The sequence below is a fragment of the Heloderma suspectum genome, chromosome 2, assembly GCF_057233095.1.
Source record: "Heloderma suspectum isolate Gila_16-S chromosome 2, 16-S_ref, whole genome shotgun sequence".
In the NCBI taxonomy this organism is placed as follows: domain Eukaryota; kingdom Metazoa; phylum Chordata; class Lepidosauria; order Squamata; family Helodermatidae; genus Heloderma; species Heloderma suspectum.
Window position 1 is genome coordinate 375,468,132 of NC_139459.1, and position 24,928 is coordinate 375,493,059.

Consider the following 24,928-nt stretch of genomic DNA (forward strand, 5'->3'; position numbering starts at 1 on the left):
TTTTGGGGAGGTGGCAAAAATCATACAGTATTGGGGCCTGCCTGACCTCCAGAGGAAAGGAGTTCTATACAAAGGGGGCCACCACCCAGAAGGCTTTTCTCTGGGCAGACTCCCAGTTCCTCTCTACTCAGCACTGGTTAGGCCTCATCTGGAGTACTGTGTCCAGTTCTGGGCACCGCACTTTAAGAAGGATGCAGACAAGCTGGAGAGAATTCAAAGGAGGGCAACAAAGATGATCAGGGGACTGGAAACCCCTATGAAGAGAGACTGAAAGAACTGGGCATGTTTAGCCTTGAGAAGACTGAGGGGAGATATGATAGCGCCCTTCAAGTACTTGAAAGGTTGTCACAGAGAGCAAGGCCATGATATGTTCTCGATTATGCCAGAGTGCAGGATACAGAATGAGCTCAAGTTACAGGAAGCTAGATTCTGGCGAGTATCAAAAAAAATTCCTGACTGTTAGAGCGATACGACAATGGAACCAATTACTTGAGGGGGGTAGTGGGCTCTCCCACACTGGAGGCATTCAAGACGAGGCTGGACAGCCATCTGTCAGGGATGCTCTGACCTGGATTCCTGCACTGAGCAGGGGGTTGGACTCGATGGCCTTGTAGGCTCCTTCCAACCCTACTATTCTATGATACTATGTCCTCTGATGAACTCAGGGACAGCGCAGGTTGAGAGGGGAGAAGGTGCTGTCTTAGGTAGCCTGGTCCCAAGTTCTCTGCAGCTTTATAGGTCAGGACAAAAACCTTAACCCTGGCCGGATAGCACATAGGCAGCCGGTACAGTTCCCTCAGCAAAGGCATTGCATGCTGAAAGACGGGCAGTTCCTGACAACAGCCTAGCTGCTGTGTTCCGCCCTAATATCAGCGTCTGGACCAGCCTCAAAGGCAGCCCCACATAGGGCGCATTGCAGCACTCCAGTCTCGAGGTTCCTACGCCTGTGCCACTGCGGCCAAGCTATCCCTGTCCAGGAGAGGCCATTCTTGGCAAAGGAGCTGAAGCTGGTAAAGGAATTCTGAGCCGTGACGGCCAGGTGGGCCTCCAGCGACAGTGATGGGCCTAGGAGTACCCCAGACTACGAACCTGACCTTTCAGAGGGAGTGCAACCCCATCCAGAACAGCAAAGAGCTGATCTCCCGGACTTGGGAACCAGTCACCCACAGGGCCTCCGACCTGCCAGGATTCGGCTTCTGTTTGTTGGCCCTCATCCAGCCCATTGCTGGGTCTAGCCACTGATCCAGGACTTGCACGGCCTCACAGGATTCAGCTGCCCCAGGGAGCCAGAGCTGCATGTCACCAGCAAACGGATGGCACTTGGCTCGAAATCCCGTACCGACCTCTCCCAGCAGCTTCGTATAGAAGCTGTAAACCACTGGGGACAGGAGGAAACCCTGCGGAAGCCCACAGCTCCATGCCAATGGGGCAAGGAGCAGTCACCCCATGCTAATCTCTGAAACTGGCCCCGCAGGGAAGACCGGAACCACTGGAACAGTGCCTCCAACGCCCATTCCACGGGGTCGCTCCAGGAGGATACCACGGTTGATGGTGTCAAAACCCGAGGAGAGGTGGAGCAGAATTAACGGGGCTGTACCCCCCCCCCCCCCGTCCCTCTCTCGGTAATGGCCACATGTCAGAGCAGCCAAGGCTGACTCAGTCCCGGAGGGAGGTCGAAACCCAGAAAGGGGTGGGTCGAGATCACTGGTGTCCTGCAATGGCCGCTGATCCATCTGGCCCAGTACTGTCGACCCTGACTGGCAGGTCCTTTCCTAGTTCCACGACCAGGAGATGCCGGGGGTCGAACCTGTGACCTTCTGCAGGCACGGCAGGGGCTCTATCACTGTGCTCCGGCCCCTGCCAGCTCCGCCCGGGGGACTCAGTCCTCCATTGACTGCAACTTCCTTAAGGGAAAGTGAGAGATTCTTTCAGGCCCAGTGAGGAGGGCAAGGGAGAGAGGCGCCCAGGCCGCCCCCTGCCCATCTCCCCCTGATTTCTCCCCCTACCTGATCTGGTCGCACAGGAACCATTCCTCCTCCACCGTGAAGAAGGGACGACTTCTTCGGCATTACCGGCACCCCATTGCCTGTGAAGGAGAGGAAGGTGCCGCAAAGAATCCTTGATGGGCATTCTGGATTTTCATGCACATTTTACATTTCCAGTGTGTGGGGCGGGGGGTGGGGTCTCTCCCCACGTTGGCCACTCAGGTGGCTGGATTGCACCCATGAAATTGAAGGACGGTTGAAACCCCGAGACTTTTGCAAAACGGGAGAGGATGCAGAGGACCAGCCACTCCTGCCTGTGTGGCACTCAAGAGGGGGGTGGACGTCCCATTAGCCCCAGCCAGGACTGCCAGTGATGGGGATGATGGGCATTGCAGTCCTCCAACATCTGAAGCAGGGGCCCCACCCTTTTTGGACCTGTGGGCACTTTGGGGAACGGGAGGACCTGCTATGGGCACCACCACAAAATGCCGAACCAGTGGGTCGCCATTCTGGCGTCTTAACTGTCCACTCAGCGGATTGAAGAGTGCAGCTGATTCTGCAGAAACATTTGTTCCATGGCTGTTGGACGTCACAGTACCTCTTTACAAAGGGGCCGACTTATTCGGCAGGTTCTGGTGCTGCGATACGGCTGGTTCTGCTTTCAGAAGAGGGCCTTTTCTGCTGTGGCACCCCGGTTGTGGAATGAGCTTCCCAGAGAGGCTCGCCTGTGCTTTTTCTGGGGCCAGGTGAAGAACTTTGTTATCTTCCCAGGTATTTTAGCCTTTTACTTCCGCAGTTTTATATCTGTGATCGTATTTTATTATGCTTACGTCTCTGTATTGCTGGTAGGCTTTTTTTGACTTAACTTTTCTTCTGTAATTTTAGACTTTTACATTTCATATTGTAATTTATGCTGTATTTTGTGGTTTTAATTGTTGTGAATGGGGCAGAGAGCTTCAGCTATTGGGCCATATAGAAATGTCATAAATCAACTGATAATATAGAAATGAATTTCATAAATGGGTTTTGGCAATGTCCAGTTGCTTTTAAAAATCCATTATTTATTTATTTGTGGTATTTTTATCCCACTCCTCTGCCAAAAAAGGCCCTTGGGGTGGCTTAGAATAAATCAGCAAAGAAGGCAGTCTGTGCCCTCAGGCTTGCAACCTAAAAAAGCCAGAACACACAAGGAAAGGCGATGAGGAGGGAAGAAGAAAAAACGAGGTTGACTGTCAGCAGGGCCGCTGGGATGGCCCTGATCCCGCCCCATCTCCTGAAGTGGGCCTGTCCAACTGGAGCAGGCCCTGATGTTCCCGTTGCCTGCTCCTGTCTCTGTCCAGGCATTCCGTTCACACAGCAGCCAACCAGCTGCCCACGGGAAACCCACAAGCTGGATAGGAGTGCAACAGCACCCTCCTGCCCATGTTCCCCAGCAACAGGTGTGCCTCCGATACAGGAGATGCCATATAGCCATCAGGACCAGTAGCCATTGATAGCTTTCTCCTCCAGGAATTGGTCTAACCCCCTTTTAAAGCCATCCAAGTTGGTGGCCATCGCTACATCTTGAGGTAGCACATTCTGTAGTTTAATTGTGCACTGAGTGAAGAAGTCCTTGCTTTTAGCTGTCCTGAATCTCCTGCCAAACAGCTTCATGGGACAATCCCTTTGGGTTCTAGGATTATGAGACAGGGAGAAAAATGTCTCCCTGTCCACGTTCTCCACACTGTGTATAATTTTGTAGACCTCTCTCATGTCTCCCCTTCCTCGCCTCTTCTCTAAGCTGTTGTAACCTTCCCTCACAGGGGAATTGCTCCAGCGCCTTGATCATTTTCTGCTCTTTTACCAACTCTATAATATCCTTGTTGAGGTGCAGTGACCACAACTGTACCCAGTAATCTAAGAGGGGTGGCATTATAATTCAGTTCATAAAAGCTCATGCTTTAGAAATAAACCCCAGTGAGTTTTTAAGGTGCCACAGAGTAATTATTATCATTATTAATTACATGTACATGTATATTTCCCAACCCACGGAAAAAGCAAAGTTGGGAAAACTGGTTTGTTTAGAAAGGCCAAAAAATGTTTAGCATCTTCTGCTATTCAACATCTTTCATCCTGCTATTCCAGACCAGCAGGATTATGGGATCTCTTCAAGGGGGTTGGAGAGGGAGGGATACCACTGGAGGTTTTGTATAAGTCGTTTTTGTTGTGCCACAATGAATTAGGTTTGTTCCCTGATTTGGGACTCCATTTCTCCCTCTGTAGCAGCCAGTGACGTGCAAGGGATGAAGGCAGTGGACGGACATGGGGTATTCCTAGAGAGAGTTAGTTGTCAAGAGGGGAAAGAGCAGAGAAATCTAAAGGCTCATTTGGAAATCATCCCAGGAGAAAAGCAAGAGAAATGCTCAAAGTGCAGCAAAAGCTTCTACGATAAATCAAGCCTCAGAAAACTTCTGATAATCCACACAGGGGAGAAGCCGTTAAAATGCCTGGAGTGTGGAAACAGCTGAGTGATCAGAAAAGGGCACCATGTACATGTAATTAATAATGATAATAATTACTCTGTGGCACCTTAAAAACTCACTGGGGTTTATTTCTAAAGCATGAGCTTTTATGAACTGAATTATAATGCCACCCCTCTTAGATTACTGGGTACAGTTGTGGTCACTGCACCTCAACAAGGATATTATAGAGTTGGTAAAAGAGCAGAAAATGATCAAGGCGCTGGAGCAATTCACCTGTGAGGGAAGGTTACAACAGCTTAGAGAAGAGGTGAGGAAGGGGAGACATGAGAGAGGTCTACAAAATTATACACAGTGTGGAGAACGTGGACAGGGAGACATTTTTCTCCCTGTCTCATAATCCTAGAACCCAAAGGGATCGTCCCATGAAGCTGTTTGGCAGGAGATTCAGGACAGCTAAAAGCAAGGACTTCTTCACTCAGTGCACAATTAAACTACAGAATGTGCTACCTCAAGATGTAGCGATGGCCACCAACTTGGATGGCCCCAAATATCCCACGTTTGCAAAATTCTCCATCATGACTTGCTCGTGCAGAGCCCTTTGGCTTCAATCCAGCAGGGAACAATCCTCCTCGGTGAAATACACCACCACCTCTTTGAAGAGCACCAAAGCCTGATGCAAGAGGAGGAGGAAACAGAAAATAAAAGGGTTTCTACTCAATGACAATGGTGCAATTCTTCTAGAAGGGTTTCTAGGAGACATAAGAAACAGCCTTATATATTTAGTTATAACATTTACATACCGTTCCGCATCTGAAACAGATTCCAAAGTGGTGAACAGTAAAAGATACAGACATAAAAGAATAAAACACCATATTAAAATGTGTTATTTTTAAACACAGAATATTAGTAAAAACTGTGGCTGGTCTGTAAAGGAAGGCATCCTGGAATAAATATGTTTCCAGGGGGTGCCAAAAATCATACAGTTGGGGCCTGCCTGTTCTCCAGAGGCAAGGAGTTCCATACAAAGGGGGCCACCACCCAGAATGCTCTTCTCTCAGAGGACTCCAATCGGGCTAAAGGTCCATGCGGAACCACCAGGAGGATGTCCTCTGATGACCTCAGTGATGGGGTGCTGAAGGCGCTGTCCTACATAACCTGGTCCCAAGCTCTTTAGAGCTTTATACATTAGTACAAAAACCCTAAACCTGGCCTGTTAGCAACCATACCAACCAATGCTGTTCCCTCAGCAAGTGTTGCATGCTGAAAAGGGGGCAGTGGAGAAGGGATGACTTGTTCAGCATTACCAGCATTCCACTCGGAAGATTCTGTGACAACATGGGCGCATTCTCAGCTCCCTGGAAGTACCGCGATGAAACCCTCTCACCTGCTGCTACACCTGCAGGACAGGAACAGCCCCCTGATCCACAGAAATGTATCTTCCCACACACCCTGCACTACAAACCAGTTCAATGCTCCCCCGGTTCAAAGGGCAAGTGGTAAGAAGGCCCATGCTTCACAGCAATGTGGAAGGAAGCCCCCCAATGTGGGTTTTGGGGAGCAACTCCAGGTAGGTGAGCCAACCTGCCTATAAATTCGTAGAGGAGATCCTTCTTTCTCCTTTTCAGTCCTCCACAGGGGAGGCTGGTGGCTCTGACGCCAGTGGGGCAATGAATCCGCTCTGGGTTTCAGTCAGAACTTTAGAGTTCCAACTAAAACCCAGAGCAGACGCACCGCCCCACTGACATCGGGACCACCAGCCTCCACGGGCCCTCCGAATCGGAATCCCCCCTCCCCTCATACCTTTTCTCCTGGTTCACTGGCTGGGCTTACCGCCCACGCCTTCCTCCCCTTGGCTCCCTTCACCCAAATGCAGCTTTGAAAATGGAAGACAAGTTCCCAGTCCACATGCCATTGGGATCAAGGCGATGGTGCCTCCAGACTGAGAGCTTCGAGCGCTATCGATCCAAGGCATGGGGCAGCTATTCTGTCTTTTCCTCCTTTAAAGATTTTGGTCTGGGAAGAAAAAACAAAAGCAGTGGTGGGCAAGCAGGGGAGGATCACAAACTGAAAACGAAAACATCTGGACCGCCCATCAAATTCTGGGAGAGGAAGCGAGAAACAGGGCGGCCATAATAAAGCGTTTCCACTTCAACTCTCTCCCCAGATCCACTCATTGGATTGCTGGATCCTTCGGTTCTGCACACATTTTCAGCCTCTCTAGCACTGCAGGCATTCTCCTGCATTTTGTCTACACCATCCTTCCTCCACCCTGGGACCCATGCTGCCTGGGGGATGCTGGGAGTTGTAGATTTGGATCTGGAGAGTAAACCAGATTACGCAGATTAGGGGAAGGAGCACAGCATGGAAAGGGGGGGGGAAGAGTGGGGTCGGGTGGGGCGGGGGGAGAGAGATTCGTGGCGGAAGCAGAGCGGACACAGAGCCAGGGAGAAACAGGGGGAGGGGGGAATGAGAAAGTGCGGGGTCGGAGGCAGCCAGGAAGCGGGGAGCAGCGAAGGGGGGATGGAGGCGACGGCACAGAAAGCAGACTCACCTCCGCCCCTGCCGCCTCCCGGAGCTCCGTGCAGAACAAGGCCCCGGCCGGAGGCAGCCCGCACCTGCGCGCCAGGGCCCAGCCAATGGGAGCGCGGCTGCCTGCGCGGGGGCGGGACACTGGCATGTGGGAAAGAACGTGTGAAAGCACCACGCGTGCGCGCCTGCGTGTAGGACTTGACCCCGGCGCAGCGCCAGGTCCTTCCTGCAGCAGCAGCAGCTGCGCGCTGGACGGGGCGACGCTGACCCCTGCTGGAACCAGAAATCCAGCACCGTCAGCCCACTATGTGTTCGTTCATTTCTTGGATTAGGGCCCCGCCGTCCTGCCCAGAAAAATGGCGCGCAAGGCGGCTCACAATCGTACGGAAGACTGGGTTAAAACAGTCATGAAACAATGCAAGAAAACCTGGGGATGACACCAGCTTTTCCCCAGCCTGGCGCTCTCCAGATGTTCTGGGCTACAGCGCCCAGCATCTCTGGCCATGCTGGCTGGGGCCAAGGGGACTTGAATTCCCTGTTGGCGCTGAGAAAACTCCCTCAATCCATATAGTGCAATAATTCGACTAGTCCAACTCAAAGATCACCAAAACTGTGCCAGCTTTTGACATCTCCAGCACTCTTCAGCAAGGAGGATGTGACAGAAAGCAGGTCGTGGCGGGGGAGAGGAGGGGGAAAGAGAGCAAAGGCTGACTGGGGCTTGTAGTCAGGAAGTCTGCACAGGCAGCGCCCTTGGGTGATGAGGAGGGGGCTTTGCAGAAAAACTGGGCAGCAGGTGATGTGAAGGGTTCAGGTTTCAGTGGCCCTAGGACCACAGGGAAGAAGAAAGCAGCAGACAACGGTTGATCCTCCATTTTGGAAAATATCGGGGAGGATTTCATGTTACTCCTACAGAGTAGACCCGTTGAAATGAAGGCGGTTTAAGATAGTCACAATGAACTTCAGTCCCATTGAATGGAATGGGCCTACTCTACATAGGACGCACATGGAGCACTGAAAAAATCGGGCTGATAACGCAAAACAGCCTCCCATCCTGGGTGGCCCAGTTTTCTTAATTAGTGGACAACAGAAATAACAATCAATGAGGAAGTCCTTATATTAGCAAAGCTGGAGACAGATGCTGTGCTAGATTTTTTTAAAAGTCAACAGAAGCCAAATTGGGTAGTTTTACCTAGTAGTTGGAGGGGATGAACCCTCAGAGAATAAGGTCCCAGCAACAGATCTGAATAAGGTCCCAGCAACAGATCTGGAGATCCTGAAAGCTTGCACTAGAAGATTACACTGTGGTGTTACACTGTAGGAATCAGAGGGGCACAGAGCGCCCTCGAAAAAAGCAGGGAAGCCACAAGCAAGTGGTGGCCAGGGGAAGGGATGGGGACCTGTGGGGAACCCCAGAGGGCTGGATGGGGGCCTGGGCCAGAGGCTCCTTCCCCCTGCCTTACACAAAGGATCTAATTCCCCCAAACATTTCCCCCTGTGTCAGGAGTGTGTCTGGGGCCCCAAAGCCTCCCCTGCTACGTCTCCTACCCTGCCCCAACCCATAGTAGAGGCAAGAGCGTTGGAGGTTTCTGCAGGGACTGGGAGGGGGCACCTTGTTGGATACGAGGCGCCCAGTACTGTCACCCACAGCACTTCTGTGGAAGAATCTGCCCCTTTCGGGGGTTCTAGTCTGCTTGGCCCTTTGCCCTCTTTGATGTCCGGGGCAACGTCTAATGGTGGCCATCACTGTCTAATGGTGGCCATCACTGTGTCTTGTGGTAGCAAATAGGCAATGGTTTAACTCTGCGCTGTCTGAAGAAGCCCTTCCTTCTTTTTAATCAATTTTTTATTGTGAATTTTAACCAAACGAAACAAAGACACCAACAAAAAACATCCCCCCAATTAAAAATATAACAGTCTAAAATCTTCAGTTTCAAATATTACAATATTCTAAGGAGAAAAAAAGAGGAAAAAATAGGTTACACATAAACTTCAGTAAAAGCAGACCAGATATCTAAATATAAGTCTATTTGCAAGTTACGCCTATACACCACTTTTTCAAATGTAGCTGGAGTTGTTAAGTCTTCAATCCATTGCATTGTAGGCAGTGAGCTTTTATCCTTCCAGTATTGTAATATCAGTCTTTTAGCAACCACAAGGGCGCAAAGGATCCATTTACGCTGATCATGTGTCACATTCCAAAAAACACGTAAGTGATCCAATTCTTAAATCTGGATTTCCCCATAAAGTCAATTTGGCATGGGAAAATCGGTCAAAGTGTAATTGGCATGACGGACGCCATGCATTTCTGACTGCCATAATTTAAAGAGATACTCCAGACAAGAAGATTCCAACACTGACCAATCAAATGTGAGTAGAAAAGACCAAAATTTAGTACAGGTCAGCAAATATGCCCGATGGTATGTAGCTTGATCTGGAAAAACGAACCCGCCTTTGTTAATTGGAAGTTACATCCTTTTCAAAGATATTCTTGGTGGAAAGGACCCCCCCTCTCTTTACAAAACAAAGCATTCAGTTTTTGGGAAAAAAAGCCAGGTATAAGTATAGGGATCCCACATATACCATTGTTTATTGATGACCCGACTGCTGATAAAAGCAGCAGGACAAATTCTGAAGTGTATAGGGCTATACTTTCTGCTCAGATTCAGCTGAATGCTGCCAAACTGATAGGACGCCGCTTCATATTGCAGATGGATAATGACCCAAAACATACAGCAAAAGCTACCCCAGAGTTTCTCCAGGCAAAGAAGTGGGGTGTTCTTCAATGGCCAAGTCAGTCACCTGCTCTCAACCCAACAGAGAATGCTTTTCACTTACTGAAGACAAGACTGAGGGCAGAAAGAGCCACAAACAAGCAGCAGCTAAAGGCAGCTGCAGTAAAGGCCTGGCAAAGCATCTCGAGGGAGGACACTCAGCATGTGGTCATGTCCATGGGTTCCAGACTTCAGGCAGTCATTGACTGCAAAGGATTTTCATCCAGGTATTAAAGGCGATCCTTAAGTTTGAAATGATGTTGGTTTGTTCCATTACTTATGAGCCACCAACGATGGGTGTGTGTGTATGCCGCTGGCTGTACTTCCTGAATGGCTAGTGCCACTTTTGTCAAACCCCTTGAATTACAGCTGAAAGTCCTGACTTCGCTCCCATCTGGGTGTGTTTCCTTTCAACTTCAATGTGGTGGTGTACAGAGGCCAACTGCCAAAACAGTTATCCTTGTTCCAATATTTCTGGCCCTGATTGTAATATAAATAATTCGAGGAATAGTATTCATCTTGAGTGTACTAACCTTACCCCATAAACCCAACTTTAAAGATGCCCATCTATCTATATCTCCCAAAATGTCATGAATGAACTTATTTCAATTGAAACTAATTGTTTGAGGTATATCTCTAGGGATAACTATTCCCAAGGAAGAAATAGACTCTGGGCACCGTCGAAATTGCCAATTGGCTAGTACACTAGACTATATCCTATCTCCAATTGGCATTGTTTCCGACTTTGAACAATTAATTGAATAACCAGACAATTTACCAAAAGTATTAATCAATTTCATCAAAGCTGAAACCGACGACTGGAGTTTCGAGATAAACAACAAAAGATCATCAGCATAAAGGCTAATTTTAAATTCTAAACCAAAATGGACAAATCCATGGAGAATACTGTTTTGTCTAATAGCACACGCCAGGGGTTCCAAACATAAGTTGAATATCATTGGGGAAAGTGGACAATCTTGTCTGGTGCCCCGCCCAAGTAAAAAAAAGCTGAAAACAAACCGTTAGTCATTACTCTCGCTCTTGGAGCTGAGTATAGGATTTTAACCCATTTCAATAATTCTACAGGAAAACCAAAATTAGTCAATATGGTAAAAATAAATTTCCAGTGAATTTTGTGGAAGGCTTTTTCTGCATCGAAGAAAATGATGGCCACCTGATCAGATGTTTGAGTTTAAAGCAACTAGATCAATGACTAATCTAAGATTATCAGCCCCCTGTCTGTTTTTAATAAAACCCACCTGCTCTGATCTAACAATTGTGGCCATAACTTGTTGCAATGTATCGGCCAAGATTGCGGTTAATATTTTGATAACTACATTAAGTAATGATATAGGTCGATCGTTAGCACAATAAGTATGACCCTTGCCAGGCTTAAGAATCACGGTAAGATAAGCGTCATTTAACGATGAGGAAAGGGAGCCCACCTCAAAAATATGGTTATAGAGGCAATCCAACTTTGGGGCTAAAAAACTGGAAAACGTTTTATACCATTCATTTGGGAATCCATCCAGACTGGGTGATTTCCCAGTCTTCTTTTTCATTATTGCATTCATAATATCCTCTAGACGCAGAGGAGCTAAAAGTAGCTGCTGTTGTGAACTATCTAAACAGGGAACATCGGTCTGAGAAAAAAAGGCTTCCATATCTTGCTCTGGTATCTTATTACCAGTACTGTAAAGATCAGAATAAAACTTTAAAAATTGTGAGTTTATGTCTATAGGAGATGTATATACTTTCCACTCTCATCATTAATAGCTGAAATGACATCTTGATGTTGATGCTGTTCAAGACGATGTGCAAGGATCTTACTAGGACGTTCACCATTTCCCCAATATTTCTGTCGTAGACAAGTCGGAGCAAATTCCGCCTGTTGCGAAAGAATATTATTCAGCTCATGCTTCGTATTCTGTAGCTCTTGATAAAGTTGTGCTGTGGGGGAAGTGGCAAACTGAGTTTTAAGAGATTTCAGCTTCTTGTTTAAAAACATCAGTTGAGTTTTTTAAAGTTCCTTTTGATGAGAAGCATAAGAGATCATTCCTTTTATCTGTCCTGATTCCACCACCAATCAGCTTCAGGGGATGACCAGTTTGGGTTCAGCAAGGATTTCGAACTCCCAGTTGATTAACCAAAAAATGACACCCTGCCACCACCAAAGTAGAGTATTCAAGCACTTGGGGTAACCAGGGGGGGATTTTGGTGTGGAAGGAGGACGGTGAGCCCCATTCCGCTCTGGTACTCTGAACAAATTCCTGGACTCAGAATTCTTTAAATTCTACGTGTCACCTTTTGTACCTGGCTCTGGCTGGTGGAACTTGGAGGTCTAGGTGGGAAAAGGAGACTGGACAAGCCTGAGGCCTGCACATCCCTGCTTCATTCATTTATCTAGTCATTCATTCCACTCATTTTCACCATTCTCCTCACACAAAAGGCCCCCAGAGCAGCTTCCAAGGATTTACAGTTAGACACTTCCTGCCCTCAAACTTGAGCACGCTCCGGGAGAGAGCGCAGGACAGGAAGGCCTGGCGTGCTATGGTCCATGGGGTCACGAAGAGTCGGACACGACTGAACAACAACAACTTCCTGCCCTCAGGCTCACAATCTAGAAGAGACAGGAGGAAAGGGACTGGGAGGGAGGAGGGAAAAATGCCTGATGATGGCGCTGGATTCCCACCTCTGGCTGGCAGGTAAATAAATTCTCTGTTGCTTTCTGAGTGGAGAAAGCCCCTGGAGCTATTGCTGATCCCAGAGGAGGGGAGCAGGACACAGATATCGTTTTGCAGAACATTCTTACAAAAGGTTTTGGAGCTCCTCCCGATTTAAATGCTTTTACATAAGTGTGCATGATGTGATCTCTGTTGAGATACGCGCTTTGCCTGTATGCACCATTAGTAGCGGTCACAGGATTCTCCCCTTTGTAGATTCTTTGACGTGAGGTTAGGCGACTTTCCAAACTTCGAGCGTTTAAACGGTTCCCCCCTCCGTGTGAATTCTTTGATGTGAAGTAAGCCCATCAGTCTGACCGAAGCTCATTCCGCACTCCCGACATTCATATGGTTTCTCCCCTGTGTGAATTCTCTGATGGCAGGTAAGGTGGGCACGCTTACTGAAGCTCGTTCTACACTCCTGGGATTTATACGGTTTCTCGCCTGTGTGGTTTCTGTGATGTGAAGTAAGTTCTCCATTCCGACTGAAAGTCTTTCCACAGTCCAGGCATTTAAAGGGTTTCTCTCCTGTGTGAATTCTTTGATGTGAAGCAAGATTATCACGCCGAGTGAAGGCCTTTCCACACTCCAGGCATTTAAATGGTTTCTCTCCTGTGTGAATTCTTTGATGTGAATTAAGTATGTGACTCCAAGCAAAGGCCTTTCCACACTCCAGGCATTTAAATGGCTTCTCCCCTGTGTGTCTCCTTTGATGGTAGGTAAGGTGATGACGCACACTGAAGCTCTTTCCACACTCGAGGCATTTAAATGGTTTCTCCCCTGTGTGGATTCTTTGATGTACAGTAAGGTGTCCATTCTGAATGAAGCTCTTTCCGCATTCCAGGCACTTAAATGGTTTCTCCCCTGCATGAAATCTCAGGTGTTTTATAAGGGTTGTTTCTTCCCAGAACCTCTTCTTACATTCTGAGCATTTAAATTGTTTTGTCTCCATGTGAATTCTTTGATGGGAAGTTAGGCTTAGCCTCCGACGGAAGGCCTTTGCACACTCCAGGCATTTAAATGGTTTCTCCCCTGTGTGAATCATTCTATGTGCAGTAACTGTATCCCTGCGACTAAAGCTCTTTCCACACTCCGGGCATATAAATGGTTTCTCTCCTGTGTGAATCCTTTGATGTGCAGTAAATTTAGCACTGCGGTGGAAGGCCTTTCCACACTCCAGGCATTTAAATGGTTTCTTTACCAAGTGTGTTCTTTGATGTGAAGTAAGGGCACTACTGCAACTAAAGGTTTTTCCACACTCCAGGCATTTTATTGGTTTCTCCGCTGTGTGAATTCTCTGATGATTTATAAGGGTTGCTTCATCACTGAAGCCCTTCTTGCACTCTGAGCATTTAAATGGTTTAATCTCCACATGAATGTTTTCATGGGAAGTAAGGTATGCCCTCTGACTGAAGGCCTTTCCACACTGGAAACATTTAAATGGTTTCTCCCCTGTGTGAATTCTTCGATGTGCAGTAAGTTTATCACACCGACGGAAGGCCTTTCCACATTCCAGGCATTTAAATGGCTTCTCCCCTGTGTGAGTTCTTTGATGTGAAATAAGGTCTCCCCTCCGTCTAAAGGCCATTCCACACTGCAGGCATTTAAACGGCTTCTCCCCTGTGTGAGTTCTTTCATGTGAAGTAACTTCTCCCCTCCGTTTGAAGGCCTTTCCACACTGCAGGCATTTAAATGGCTTCTCCCCTGTGTGGATTATCAGATGTTTTCTGAGGGTTGATTTATCATAGAAGCTTTTGCCACACTTTGAGCATTTCTGTTGCTTTTCTCCTGGGAGGATTTCCAAATGAGCGTTTAGATTTCTCTGCTCTTTCCCCTCTTGATGACCAATTCTCTCTGAGAATACTCCATGTCCATCTTCTGCCTTGATCCCTCGTACGTCACAGGCCACTACAGAGGGAGAAAAGGAGTCTCAAATCAGGGAACAAACCTAATTCATTGTGACACAACAAAAAAGACTTATACAAAACCTCTGGCGCTATCCCCCTCTCTCAAACCCCCTTGAAGAGATCCCATAATTCTGCTGGACTGGAATAGCAGGATGAAGGCTGTTGAATCATGCCACGAGAAGCAGAAGATGCTAAACATTTCTTAGCCTTTGTAAATAAACCGGTTTTCCCAGCCCATGGAAAAAGCAAAGCTTACCCAAACATGCCACATTTGCAAAGTTCTCCATCATGACTTGCTCGTGCAGAGCCCTTTGGGTTTGATCTAGCAGGGACCACTCCTCCTCGGCGAAATACACCGCCACCTCTTTGAAAAGCACCATAGCCTGATGCAGGAGTAGGAGGAAGAATAAGGAAATAATAAGGTTTCAACTCATAGACAATGGTACGAATCCTCTAGAAGGTTGTCTACGAGATATGAGAAACCGTCTCATGTATTTAGTTACAACACTTATATCCTGCTCTGCTGGTCAGTAAAGGAAGGCATCCCGAAATAAAGATGTTTTCAGGAGGCGCCAAAAATCATACAGTATTGGGGCCTGCCTGACCTCCAGAGGCAAGGAGTTCCAGAGAAAGGGGGCCACCATGCTGAAGGCTGTCCTCTGGGAGGACTCCAGCCAGGCCAAAGGTCCATGCGGAACCACCAGGAGCATCCCCCCAGATGGCCTCAGTGACGAGGCAGGTTGATAGGGGAGGAGGCGCTGCCTTAGGTAACCTGGCCACAAGCTCTTTCGGGCTTTATATATTATTACAAAGACCTTCAACCTGGCCTGGTAGTGCATAGCCAGCCAGTGCTGTTCCCTCAGCAAAGGTGTTGCATGCTGAAAAGGGGGCAGTTCCTGATGACAGTCTAGCTGCTGTGTTCAGCCCTAATGCCAGCTTCCAGACCAGCCTCAAGGGCAGCCCCACACAGGGTGCATTGCAGTAGTCCAGTCTCGAGGTTCCTAGCACCTGTGCCTCTGTGGCCAAGCTATCCCTGTCCAGGAGAGGCTGCAGCTGGCGAATGAGCCGAAGCTGGCAAGAGGAATTCTGAGCCGTGACGGCCAGGTGGGCCTCCAGCAACAGTGATGGGCCTAGGAGTACCCCAGACTACGAACCTGACCTTTCAGAGGGAGCGCAACCCCATCCAGAACAGCAAAGAGCTGATCTCCCGGACTTGGGAACCAGTCACCCACAGGGCCTCCGTCTTGCCAGCATTCGGCTTCAGTTTGTTGGCCCTCATCCAGCCCATTGCTGGGTCTAGGCACTGATCCAGGACTTGCACGGCCTCACCGGATTCAGCTGCCCCAGGGAGCCAGAGTTGCGTGTTACCAGCATACGGATGGCACTTGGCTCGAAATCCCGTACCGACCTCTCCCAGCAGCTTCATATAGAAGCTGAAAACCACTGGGGACAGGAGGGAACCCTGCGGAAGCCCACAGCTCCGTGCCAATGGGGCGAGGAGTGGTCACCCCATGCTACACTCGAAATTGGCCCCGCAGGGAAGACCGGAACCACTGGAACAGTGCCTCCAACGCCCATTCCACGGGGTCGCTCCAGGAGGATGCCACGGTCGATGGTGTCAAAACCCGAGGAGAGGTGGAGCAGAATTAACAGGGCTGTGCCCCCCCATCTCTCTCTCTCAGTAACAGCCATCCATCAGGGCAACCAAGGCCGACTCGGTCCCGGAGGCAGGCCGAAACCCAGACGATGGTGGGTTGAGATCATCGGTGTCCTGCAATGGCCGCTGATCCTTCTAGCGCAGTACTGTTGACTCTGACTGGCAGGTCCTTTCCTAGCCCCACGACCAGGAGATGCTGGGGGTCAAACCTGCGACCTTCTGCAGGCACGGCAGGGGCTCTACCACTGGGCTCCGGCCCCTGCCAGCTCCGCCCGGGGGACTCAATCCTCCATTAACTGCAACTTTGCTAAGGGAAAGCGAGAGATTCTCTCAGGCCAGTGAGGGGGGAAGGGGGAGGGGCGCCCAGGCCGCCCCCTGCCCATCTCCCCCTGATTTCTCCCCCTACCTGATCTGGTCGCACTGGAACCATTCCGCCTCCACCTTGAAGAAGGGACGACTTCTTCGGCATTACCGGCACCCCATCGCCTGAGAAGGAGAGGAAGGTGCCGCAAAGAATCCTTGATGGGCATTCTGGATTTTCATGCACATTTTACATTTCCGGTGTATGGGGCGAGGGGGGGTGTGTGTCTCTCCCCATGTTGGCCACTCAGGTGGCTGGATTGCGCCCGTGAAACCGAAGGACGGTTGAAACCCTGAGACTTTTGCAAAACAGGGGAGAGGATGCAGAGGACCAGCCACTCTGCCCGTGTGACGCTTGAGATGGGGGTGGACATCCCATTAGCCCTACCAAGGGCTGCCAGTGGTGGGGGATGATGGGCATTGCAGTCCACTAACATCTAAAGCAGGGGCCCCACCCTATTTGGAACTGAGGGCACTTTGGGGAACGGGAGGACCTGCTGTGGGCACCACCACAAAATGCCGAATCAGTGGGTCACCGTTTCAGCGTCTTAACTGCCCTGTCAGCGGATCAAAGGCTGCAGCCGATTCTGCAGAAACGTATGTTCCGTGCCTGTTGGACGTCACGGTACGTCTTTACCAAGGGGCCGACTTATTTGGCAGGTTCTGGTGCTGCGATACAGCTGGTTCTTCTTTCAGAAGAGGGCCTTTTCTGCTGTGGCACCCCGGTTGTGGAATGAGCTTCCCAGAGAGGTTCGCCTGTGCTTTTTCCGGGTCCAGATAAAGAACTTTGTTATTTTCCCAGGCATTTTAGTTTTTTTACTTCTGAGGTTTTAAATGTTATTGTATTTATGATTATGATTACATCTCTGTACCGCGCTAGGCTTTTTTTTGCCTTTAGTTTTATTCTGTAGTTTCAGACTTTTACATTTCATATTGTAATTTATGCTGTATTCTGTGGTTTTAATTGTTGTGAATTTGTCAGAGAGCTTCAGCTACTGGGCTATATAGAAATGTCGTAAATCAATCAATAGTAGAGAAATAAATTTCAAATATGGGTTTTGGCAATGTCCAGTTGCTTTTTAAAATTCATTATGTATGTATGTATTTGTTTGTTTATTTGTGGTACTTCTATCCTGTTCCTCTGCCAAAAAAGGCCATCAGAGCGGCTTACAGTCAATCAGCAAGGAAGGCAGTCCGTGCCCTCAGGCTTACAACCTAAAAAAGCCAGAACACACAAGGAAAAGGCGATGAGGAGGGAAGAGGAAAAAATGAGGTTGACTGTCAGCAGGGCCAGTGGGATGGCCCTGATCCTGCCCCATCTCCTGAAGGGGGCCAGTCCAACTGGAGCAGGCCCTGAGGTTCCTGTTGCCTGCTCCTGTCTCTGTCCAGGCATTCCGTTCACACAGCAGCCAACCAGCTGCCCACAGGAAACCCACAAGCTGGTGCGAGTGCAACAGCACCCTCCTGCCCATGTTCCCCAGCAACAGGTGTGCCTCCGATATAGGAGGTACCATACAGCCATCAGGACCAGTAGCCATTGACAGCCTTCGCTTCCAGGAATTTGTCTAACCCCCTTTTAAAGCCATCCAAATTGGCGGCCATCACTATGTCTTGTGGTGGCAAATTCCACAGTTTAGAGGTGCAGTGTGTGAAGACATCCTTCCTTTCATCTGTCCTGAATGCCCCACCAATCAGCTTCATGGGGTGACGCCTCTGGGTTCTAGGATTACGAGACAGGGAGAAAACTGTCTCCCTCTCCACATTATGCATAATTTTGTACGCTTCTATCCTGTCTCCCCTTACTGAATTGCTCCAGCACCTTGATCACATTCTGCCCTTTTACCAAGTCTATAATATCCTTGCTGAGGGCCGGTAACCAGAACTGTACCCAGTATTCCAAGTGTGGTCGCACCATAGATGCATACAAGGGCAGTAGGAGCTTGGCCGTTTAATGCTCAAGTCCTTCCCTGATTATGCCTAACGGGGAGGTTGCCACATTCACTCACCTCTGCCCATGACTAACGGTTCCAAAGCTCTCATTTAGGGGAAGAATGGGAGGTTTTTACAGTGGGGAGAGTCCCATCTTGCACTTCACTTTCTTAAATATTGTAGATGTCTCTTTAAATTCGGTTCACAAAAGCTCATGCCTTAGAAATCATAGAATCACAGTGTAGGATTGGAAGGGGCCTACAAGGCCATCGAGCCCAACCCTTATAAATAAATCCCTGTTAGTTTTGCCACAGACTCATCATTTACATCATGCCTTTTCCCAATCACTCTGAGTGAAGCTCATTCCACACGCCAGGCATTCATATCGTTTCTCCCCTGTGTGAATTCTCTGATGGCAGGTAAGGGGGTCACACTTACTGAAGCTTTTTCCAAACTCCAGGCATTGATACGGTTTCTCCCACATGTGGATTCTGTGATGCAAAGTAAGTGCATCGCCCCGAGCGAAGCCCTTTCCACACTCCAGGCACTTAAATGGTTTCTCTCCTGTGTGAATCCTTCGATGTGAAGTAAGTCGTCCACGGTGAGCAAAGCTCTTTCCACACTCCAGGCACTTAAATGGCTTCTCCCCCGTGTGGATTCTTTGATGTACAGTAAATGTACCACTCTGATGGAAGCTCTTTCCACACTCCAGGCACTGAAATGATTTCTTCACAGAATGTATTCTTTGATGTGAAGTAAGAATACCACTGTAACTAAAGGTTTTCCCATACGGCAGGCATTTTAATGGTTTCTCCCCTCTGTGAATCCTTCGATGTGCAGTAAGTGTATCACTCCGACTAAAGCTCTTTCCACACTCCAGACATTTAAATGGCTTCTCCCCTGTATGAGTTCTTTCATGGGAAGTAAGCTTTCCACTCCGACCGAAGGCCTTTCCACATTGCAGGCATTTAAATGGCTTCTCCTGTGTGTGCATTCTCAGATGTTTTCTGAGGCTTGATTGATCATAGAAGCTTTTGCTGCAGTTTGAGCAGTTCAGTTGCTTTTCTCCTGGGGGGACTTCCAAATGAGCATTTAGATTTCTCTGCTGTTGACCCTCTTGGTGACTGACTCTCTCTAAGAATACTCCCTGTTGGTCTTCTGCCTTGATCCCTAGCACGTCACTGGCCACTACAGAGAGAGAAACAGAATTCCAAATCAGGGAACAAACCTAATTTCTTGTGAAATTATAAAAGTCCTATATAAAATCTCTGGCGCTATCACCCCCCCCCCCCCAAATACCCCTTTGAAGAGATCCCATAATCCTGCTGGACTGGAATAGCAGGATGAAGGCTGTTGAATCATGCCATGAGTAGCAGAAGATGCTAAACATTTTTTAGCCTTTGTAAACAAACTGGTTTTCCCAATCCACGGAAAGAGCAAAGCTTACCCAAATATCCCACGTTTGCAAAATTCTCCATCATGACTTGCTCGTGCAGAGCCCTTTGGCTTCGATCCAGCAGGGACCACTCCTCCTCGGCAAAATACACCGCCACCTCTTTGAAGAGCACCACAGCCTGATGCAGGAGGAGGAGGAAACAGAAAATAAAAGGGTTTCCACTCACAGAGAATGGTGTGAATCTTCTAGAAGGGTGTCTAAGAGATGTGAGAAACTGCCTCATGGATTTAGTTACAACTCTTATATCCAGCTCTGCTGGTCAGTAAAGGAAGGGATCCCGAAATAAAGATGTTTTCAGAAGTTGCTGAAAATCATACAGTATTGGGGCCTGCCTGACTTCCAGAGGCAAGGAGTTCCACAGGAACGGGGCCACCACCCCGAAGGCTCGTCTCCGGGAGGGCTCCAATGGGGCCAAAGGTCCGTGTGGAGCCACCAGGAGCATGTTCTCTGGTGACCTCAGTGACGGGGCAGGTTGATAGGGGCGAAGGTGCTGTCTTAGGTAGCCTGATCACAAGTTCTTTAGAGCTTTATAAACTAGTACAAAAACCTTAAACCTGCCCTGGTAGCCAGTTCCCTCAGCAAAGGGGTAGCATGCTGAAAAGGGGCAGCTCCTGCCAACAGCCCAGCTGCTGCGTTCTGCACTAGCTTCACCTTGAATGCCCCCAGTGTGGGAGAGCCCACCACCTCCCCGGGTCATTGGCTCCATTGTTGTATTGCTCTAACAGGATCTGGCTTCTGGCAACTTGAGCCCATTATTCCGTGTCCTGCACTCTGGGATGATTGAGAAGAGATCCTGGCCTTCCTCTCCATGACAACCTTTCACAGAGAGAAGGAGGACTAACAGGGCCGTGCTCCCCCGTCCCTCTCTCGATAACAACCAAGGCTCACTCGGTCCCATAAGCCAGTCTAAACCCAGACTGGAATGGGTCTAGATCACGGGTACCCTGCAATGGCCTTTGATCTATCTAGCCCAGTACTGTCGACCCCAGCTGGCAGCTCCTTTCCTAGCACCACGACCAGGAGATGCCGGGGATCGAACCCGGGACCTTCTGCACGCGCGGCAGGGGCTCTACCACAGGGCTCCGGACCCTGCCAGCTCTGCCCATGGGACGCAATCCTCCATTGACAGCACCGAGAGCTTTCCAAGCAGGAAAGGGCAAAGGGAAAGCGAGAGATTCTTTCAGGCCCAGGGACAAGGGGGCGAGGTGCCCAGGCGGCCCCCTGCCCTCTCCCCATGGATTTCTTCCCCTACCTGATCTGGTCCCACCGGGACCATTTCTCCCGCACCATGGAGAAGGGGTGACTTTCGGAATTACAGACACACCATTCGGATGATTCCGTGAAAACCTGGGTGCATTCTCTGCCCCCTGGAAGTACCGGGATGAAACCCCCTCAACTGCCGCTACCCCTACAGGCCAGGAACAGCCCCCTCATCCGCAGATGGCTCTTCTCTCCTTTACCCACGCATACTGCACTACAAACCGGTTCAAAGGCAAGCAGTAAGGAGGCCCACACTCTGCAGCAATGTGGAAGGAAGCCCCCTGGCGTGGGTTTTGGGGAGCAACTCCCGGTGGGTGAGCCAACCTCCCTGCGGGGTCAGTTGATGGAGGAGGTCCTCCTTCCTCTTTTTCAGTCCTCCACAGGGGAGGCTGGTGGCTCTGACTCCAGTGGGACAGTGAATCTACTCTGGGTTTCAGTCAAACTTTAGCGTTCTGACTGAAGCCCGGAGCAGACACACCGCCCCACTGACATTGGGGCCACCAGCATCCACGGGCCCTCCAAATCGGAATCCCCCCTCCCTTCATGCCTTTTCTCCTGGTTCACTGGCTGGGCTTACCACCCACGCCTTCCTGCCCTTGGCTCCCCTCACCCAAATGCAGCTTTGGAACTGGGAAGACGAGTTCCCAGTCCACATGCCATTGGGATCAAGGCGATGGTGCCTCCATACTGACAGCTTCGAGTGCTACGGATCCAAGGCATGGTGCGGCTATTCTATCTTTTTGTGCTTTACAGGTTTTGCTAGTGGTGGGCAAGCGAGGGAGGATCACAAATTGAAAACAAAAACATCTGGACCCCCCATCAAATTTTGGGGGAGGAAGTGAGAAACCGGGCGGCCATAATAAAGCGTTTCCACTTCAACTCTCTCCTCAGATTCAGTCACTTGGATCGATCGATGGATCCTTTGGTTCTGCATATCTTTTCGGTCTCTCTTGCTCTCTAGCACTCCAGTCATTCTCCAGCTTCTAGTCTACACCATCCTTCCTCCAACCTGGGACCCATGCTGCCTGGGGGATGCTGGGCATTGTAGTCCTACAGATCTGAAGGGCACCAGGTTGGGAAGGTGGGAAACAACCTTTCTTTTTTTCCCAGGCATGTCAGAGTTTAGACTTTATGGCTGTTTCACAAATTTTATCTTAACTACTGTGCTGTTTTGTCTTATTACCTTTTTGCAATCTGCACAGAGAATATCAGTTATGAGGGGGATTAAAAATATCATAAATAAATGAATAAATTTCCCAACCTTGGATCCCTGGGCATCCTATCATCCTGAACCATTCGCCATGCTGACTGGGGGATGATGGGAATTGCAGTTCAACATCTTCTGGGGACCCAAGGTTGGGAAACTCTGCAATCAGGTGGTCGGTCCCCTCTTTCGCTAAAGGATACAGGGTAGAACAAGTGTTGAACAAGAGAGGGCATGGCGGTAGAGATGGTGGCTATGAATAGATGGGGCGATCGTGCCAATAATTTGTGTGGTCTCCAGAGGAGAATTAAAAACGTTTCAAAATATGTTCATAGCCTTGAAACTTTGTAACTTGCTGGAAAATCATTTAGCCAATTTTGCAATCATGCTTTCTATATGTGTTACTGCTGTGTAGTAAGGTATTTCAAAATTAGAAATGGTGTGCTCCTCGCCAACCGTATTTCCCGCCCTCCCTAAATAGCCGTTCTGCCTCCTCATCTCTCCTCCTCCCTCCAGTAATCTCGACTCCGTTCGGCTGGGCTGAAACACGGGTCCTTTTTACGCAGTATGCCCCAGATTTGGACCTGGGGGGTCAGCCAGGTCACGCAGAGGAGGGGAAGGGGGCGCGCCTGGGAGGGGGCGCGGGGTGGCGGAAGCAGCGCGGACACAGAGCCGGGGAGAAGCAGGGGAGGGGAAGGGGGAAGGGGCGGCCAGGGGGCGGGGGGGAGGCGGTGGAAGGGGATGGGGCGGAGGGCTCGGCGGGGGCCGCCAGCCCGGGCGGGGGGCCCGAAGGAGACTCACCTCCGCCCCTGCCGCCTCCCGGAGCTCCGCGCAGCCCCCGCACGAGGCCCGACCGGAGGAGCCCGCGCCTGCGCGCCAGGGCCCAGCCAATGGGAGCGCGGCTGCCTGCGCGGGGGCGGGACACCGGGATGGGGAAAGAACGTGTGAAAGCGCCACGCGTGTCCGCCTGCGTGCGAGACTTGGCACCAGGGTAGCGCCAGGATTCTTCCTGCAGCAAGTGCGCGCTGGACGGGGCGACACGTCAACCCACCGTGTGCTCGTTCATTTCTTGGATTAGGGCCCCGCCTTCTGCCCAGAAAAGTGGCACGCAAGGCGGCTCACAGTCGTACGTAAGACTGGGTTAACACAGCCATGAAACAATGCAAGAAAACTTGGGGGTGGCACCAGCTTGTCCCCAACCCGGTGCTCTCCAGATCTTCTGGACTACAACTCCCAGCATCTCTGGCCAAGGGCCATGCTGGCTGGGGCCAAGGGGGCTTGGGTTCCCCGTTGGCGCTAAGAAAACTCCCCCAATCCATATAGTGCAATACCTCGACTAGTCCAGCTCAAAGACAGAGTCATAGAATCTTTCAACAGTAGGGTTGGAAGGGGCCTACAAGGCCATCGAGTCCAACCCCCTGCTCAACGCAGGAAACTATGCACTGAACAGGGGGTTCACCAAATGTATGCAAGCTTTTGACATCTCCAGCACTCTTCAACAAGGAGGATGTGACAGAAAACAGGTCGTGGCGGGGAAGAGACGGCAAAGGCTGACTGGGGCTTGTAGTCGGGGAGTCTGCACAGGCAGCGCCCTTGGGTGATGAGGAGGAGGGGCCTTTGCAGACATTCAAACTGGGCTGCAACAGGTGATGTGATGGGTTCGGGTTTCAGTGGCCCTAGGACCACTGGGAAGAAGAAAGCAGTGGACAAGGGTTGATCCTCCATTTTGGAAAATACAGGGGAGTATGCCATGTTACCCCTACACAGAGTAGACCCATTGAAATTTGGGTGGCTTCAGACAGTCACAATGATCTTAAGTCCCCTTGAATGGAATGGGCCTACTCTACATAGGACTCGCATGGAATACTGAAAAAATCCAGCAGATAACCCAAAACTGTCTCCCATCCTGGGCAGCCTAGTTTTCTTAACTGTTGGACAACAGAAATAAGGATCGCTTAGGAAGTCTTTATATTAGCAAAGCTGGAGAGATATTGGATGCTGTGCTAGTTTTTTTTTTAAAAGCCAACAGAAGCCAAATTGGGGAGTTTTACCTAGTAGTTGGAGGGGATGAACCCTCAGAGAATAAGGTCCCAGCAAGAGACTTGGCGATCCCGAAAGCTTGCTCTCCAAGATTATGCTGTCACAGTGTAGGAATCAGAGGGGCAAAGAGCGCCCTCCACAAAAGCAGGGAAGCCACAAGCAAGCAGTGGCCAGGGGAAAGGATGGGAGCCTGTGGGGAACCCCAGAGGGCTGGATGGGGACCTGGGCATGAAGCTCCTCCCCCCTGCCTTATACAAAGGATCTGATTGCCCCAAACGTTTCCCGTGTCAGGAGTGTGTCTGGGGCCACAAAGCCTCCCCCGCTACATCTCCTCCCCGCAGGAGAGGCAAAGGCCTTGGCAGTTTCTGCAGGGACTGGGAGGGGGCAACTTGCTGGATGATAGGAAGAACTCCACATGCTTCTGGACCCTAGGGGGCAATAGAGAATGTCTCCCATCAACAGCCACTTCTCTTGTTCATCCCGCTTGTCTGATCCATCCTTTTTTCCTGCTCCGTCCTGTTCCTTCTTCCCCTGGCTCTGCAACAAGAGCTGCGCGCTCGTTCTTTGATGGAAGCAAATGACATCTCATGCCTTTGCAGGGGCGTTGCTACGTTTTTAGATCTGGAGCACAGGTCCATAACACAA

At 49.8% G+C, this 24,928-nt stretch overlaps 2 protein-coding genes across 2 annotated transcripts in view; both read right to left on the reverse strand.

Annotated features, from left to right (window-relative positions):
* The window catches only part of LOC146356228 (zinc finger protein 202-like), a 56,594-nt gene that overhangs the window by 16,696 nt on the left and 14,970 nt on the right, over window positions 1–24,928 (reverse strand). The gene's annotated exons all lie outside the window — the stretch shown is intronic.
* LOC146356229 (uncharacterized) overlaps window positions 1–24,928 on the reverse strand; it is a 36,504-nt gene that overhangs the window by 1,923 nt on the left and 9,653 nt on the right. The window contains exons 5-12 of the mRNA XM_084830044.1: window positions 18,762–19,394; window positions 16,441–16,520; window positions 14,634–14,760; window positions 12,736–14,378; window positions 12,061–12,088; window positions 7,637–7,799; window positions 6,999–7,246; window positions 2,007–2,086 (exon numbers count right to left, since the gene is read on the reverse strand). Coding sequence (XP_084686170.1) covers window positions 2,007–2,086; window positions 6,999–7,246; window positions 7,637–7,799; window positions 12,061–12,088; window positions 12,736–14,378; window positions 14,634–14,760; window positions 16,441–16,520; window positions 18,762–19,394 — 3,002 coding nt within the window. The remainder of the gene's footprint in view (window positions 1–2,006; window positions 2,087–6,998; window positions 7,247–7,636; window positions 7,800–12,060; window positions 12,089–12,735; window positions 14,379–14,633; window positions 14,761–16,440; window positions 16,521–18,761; window positions 19,395–24,928) is intronic.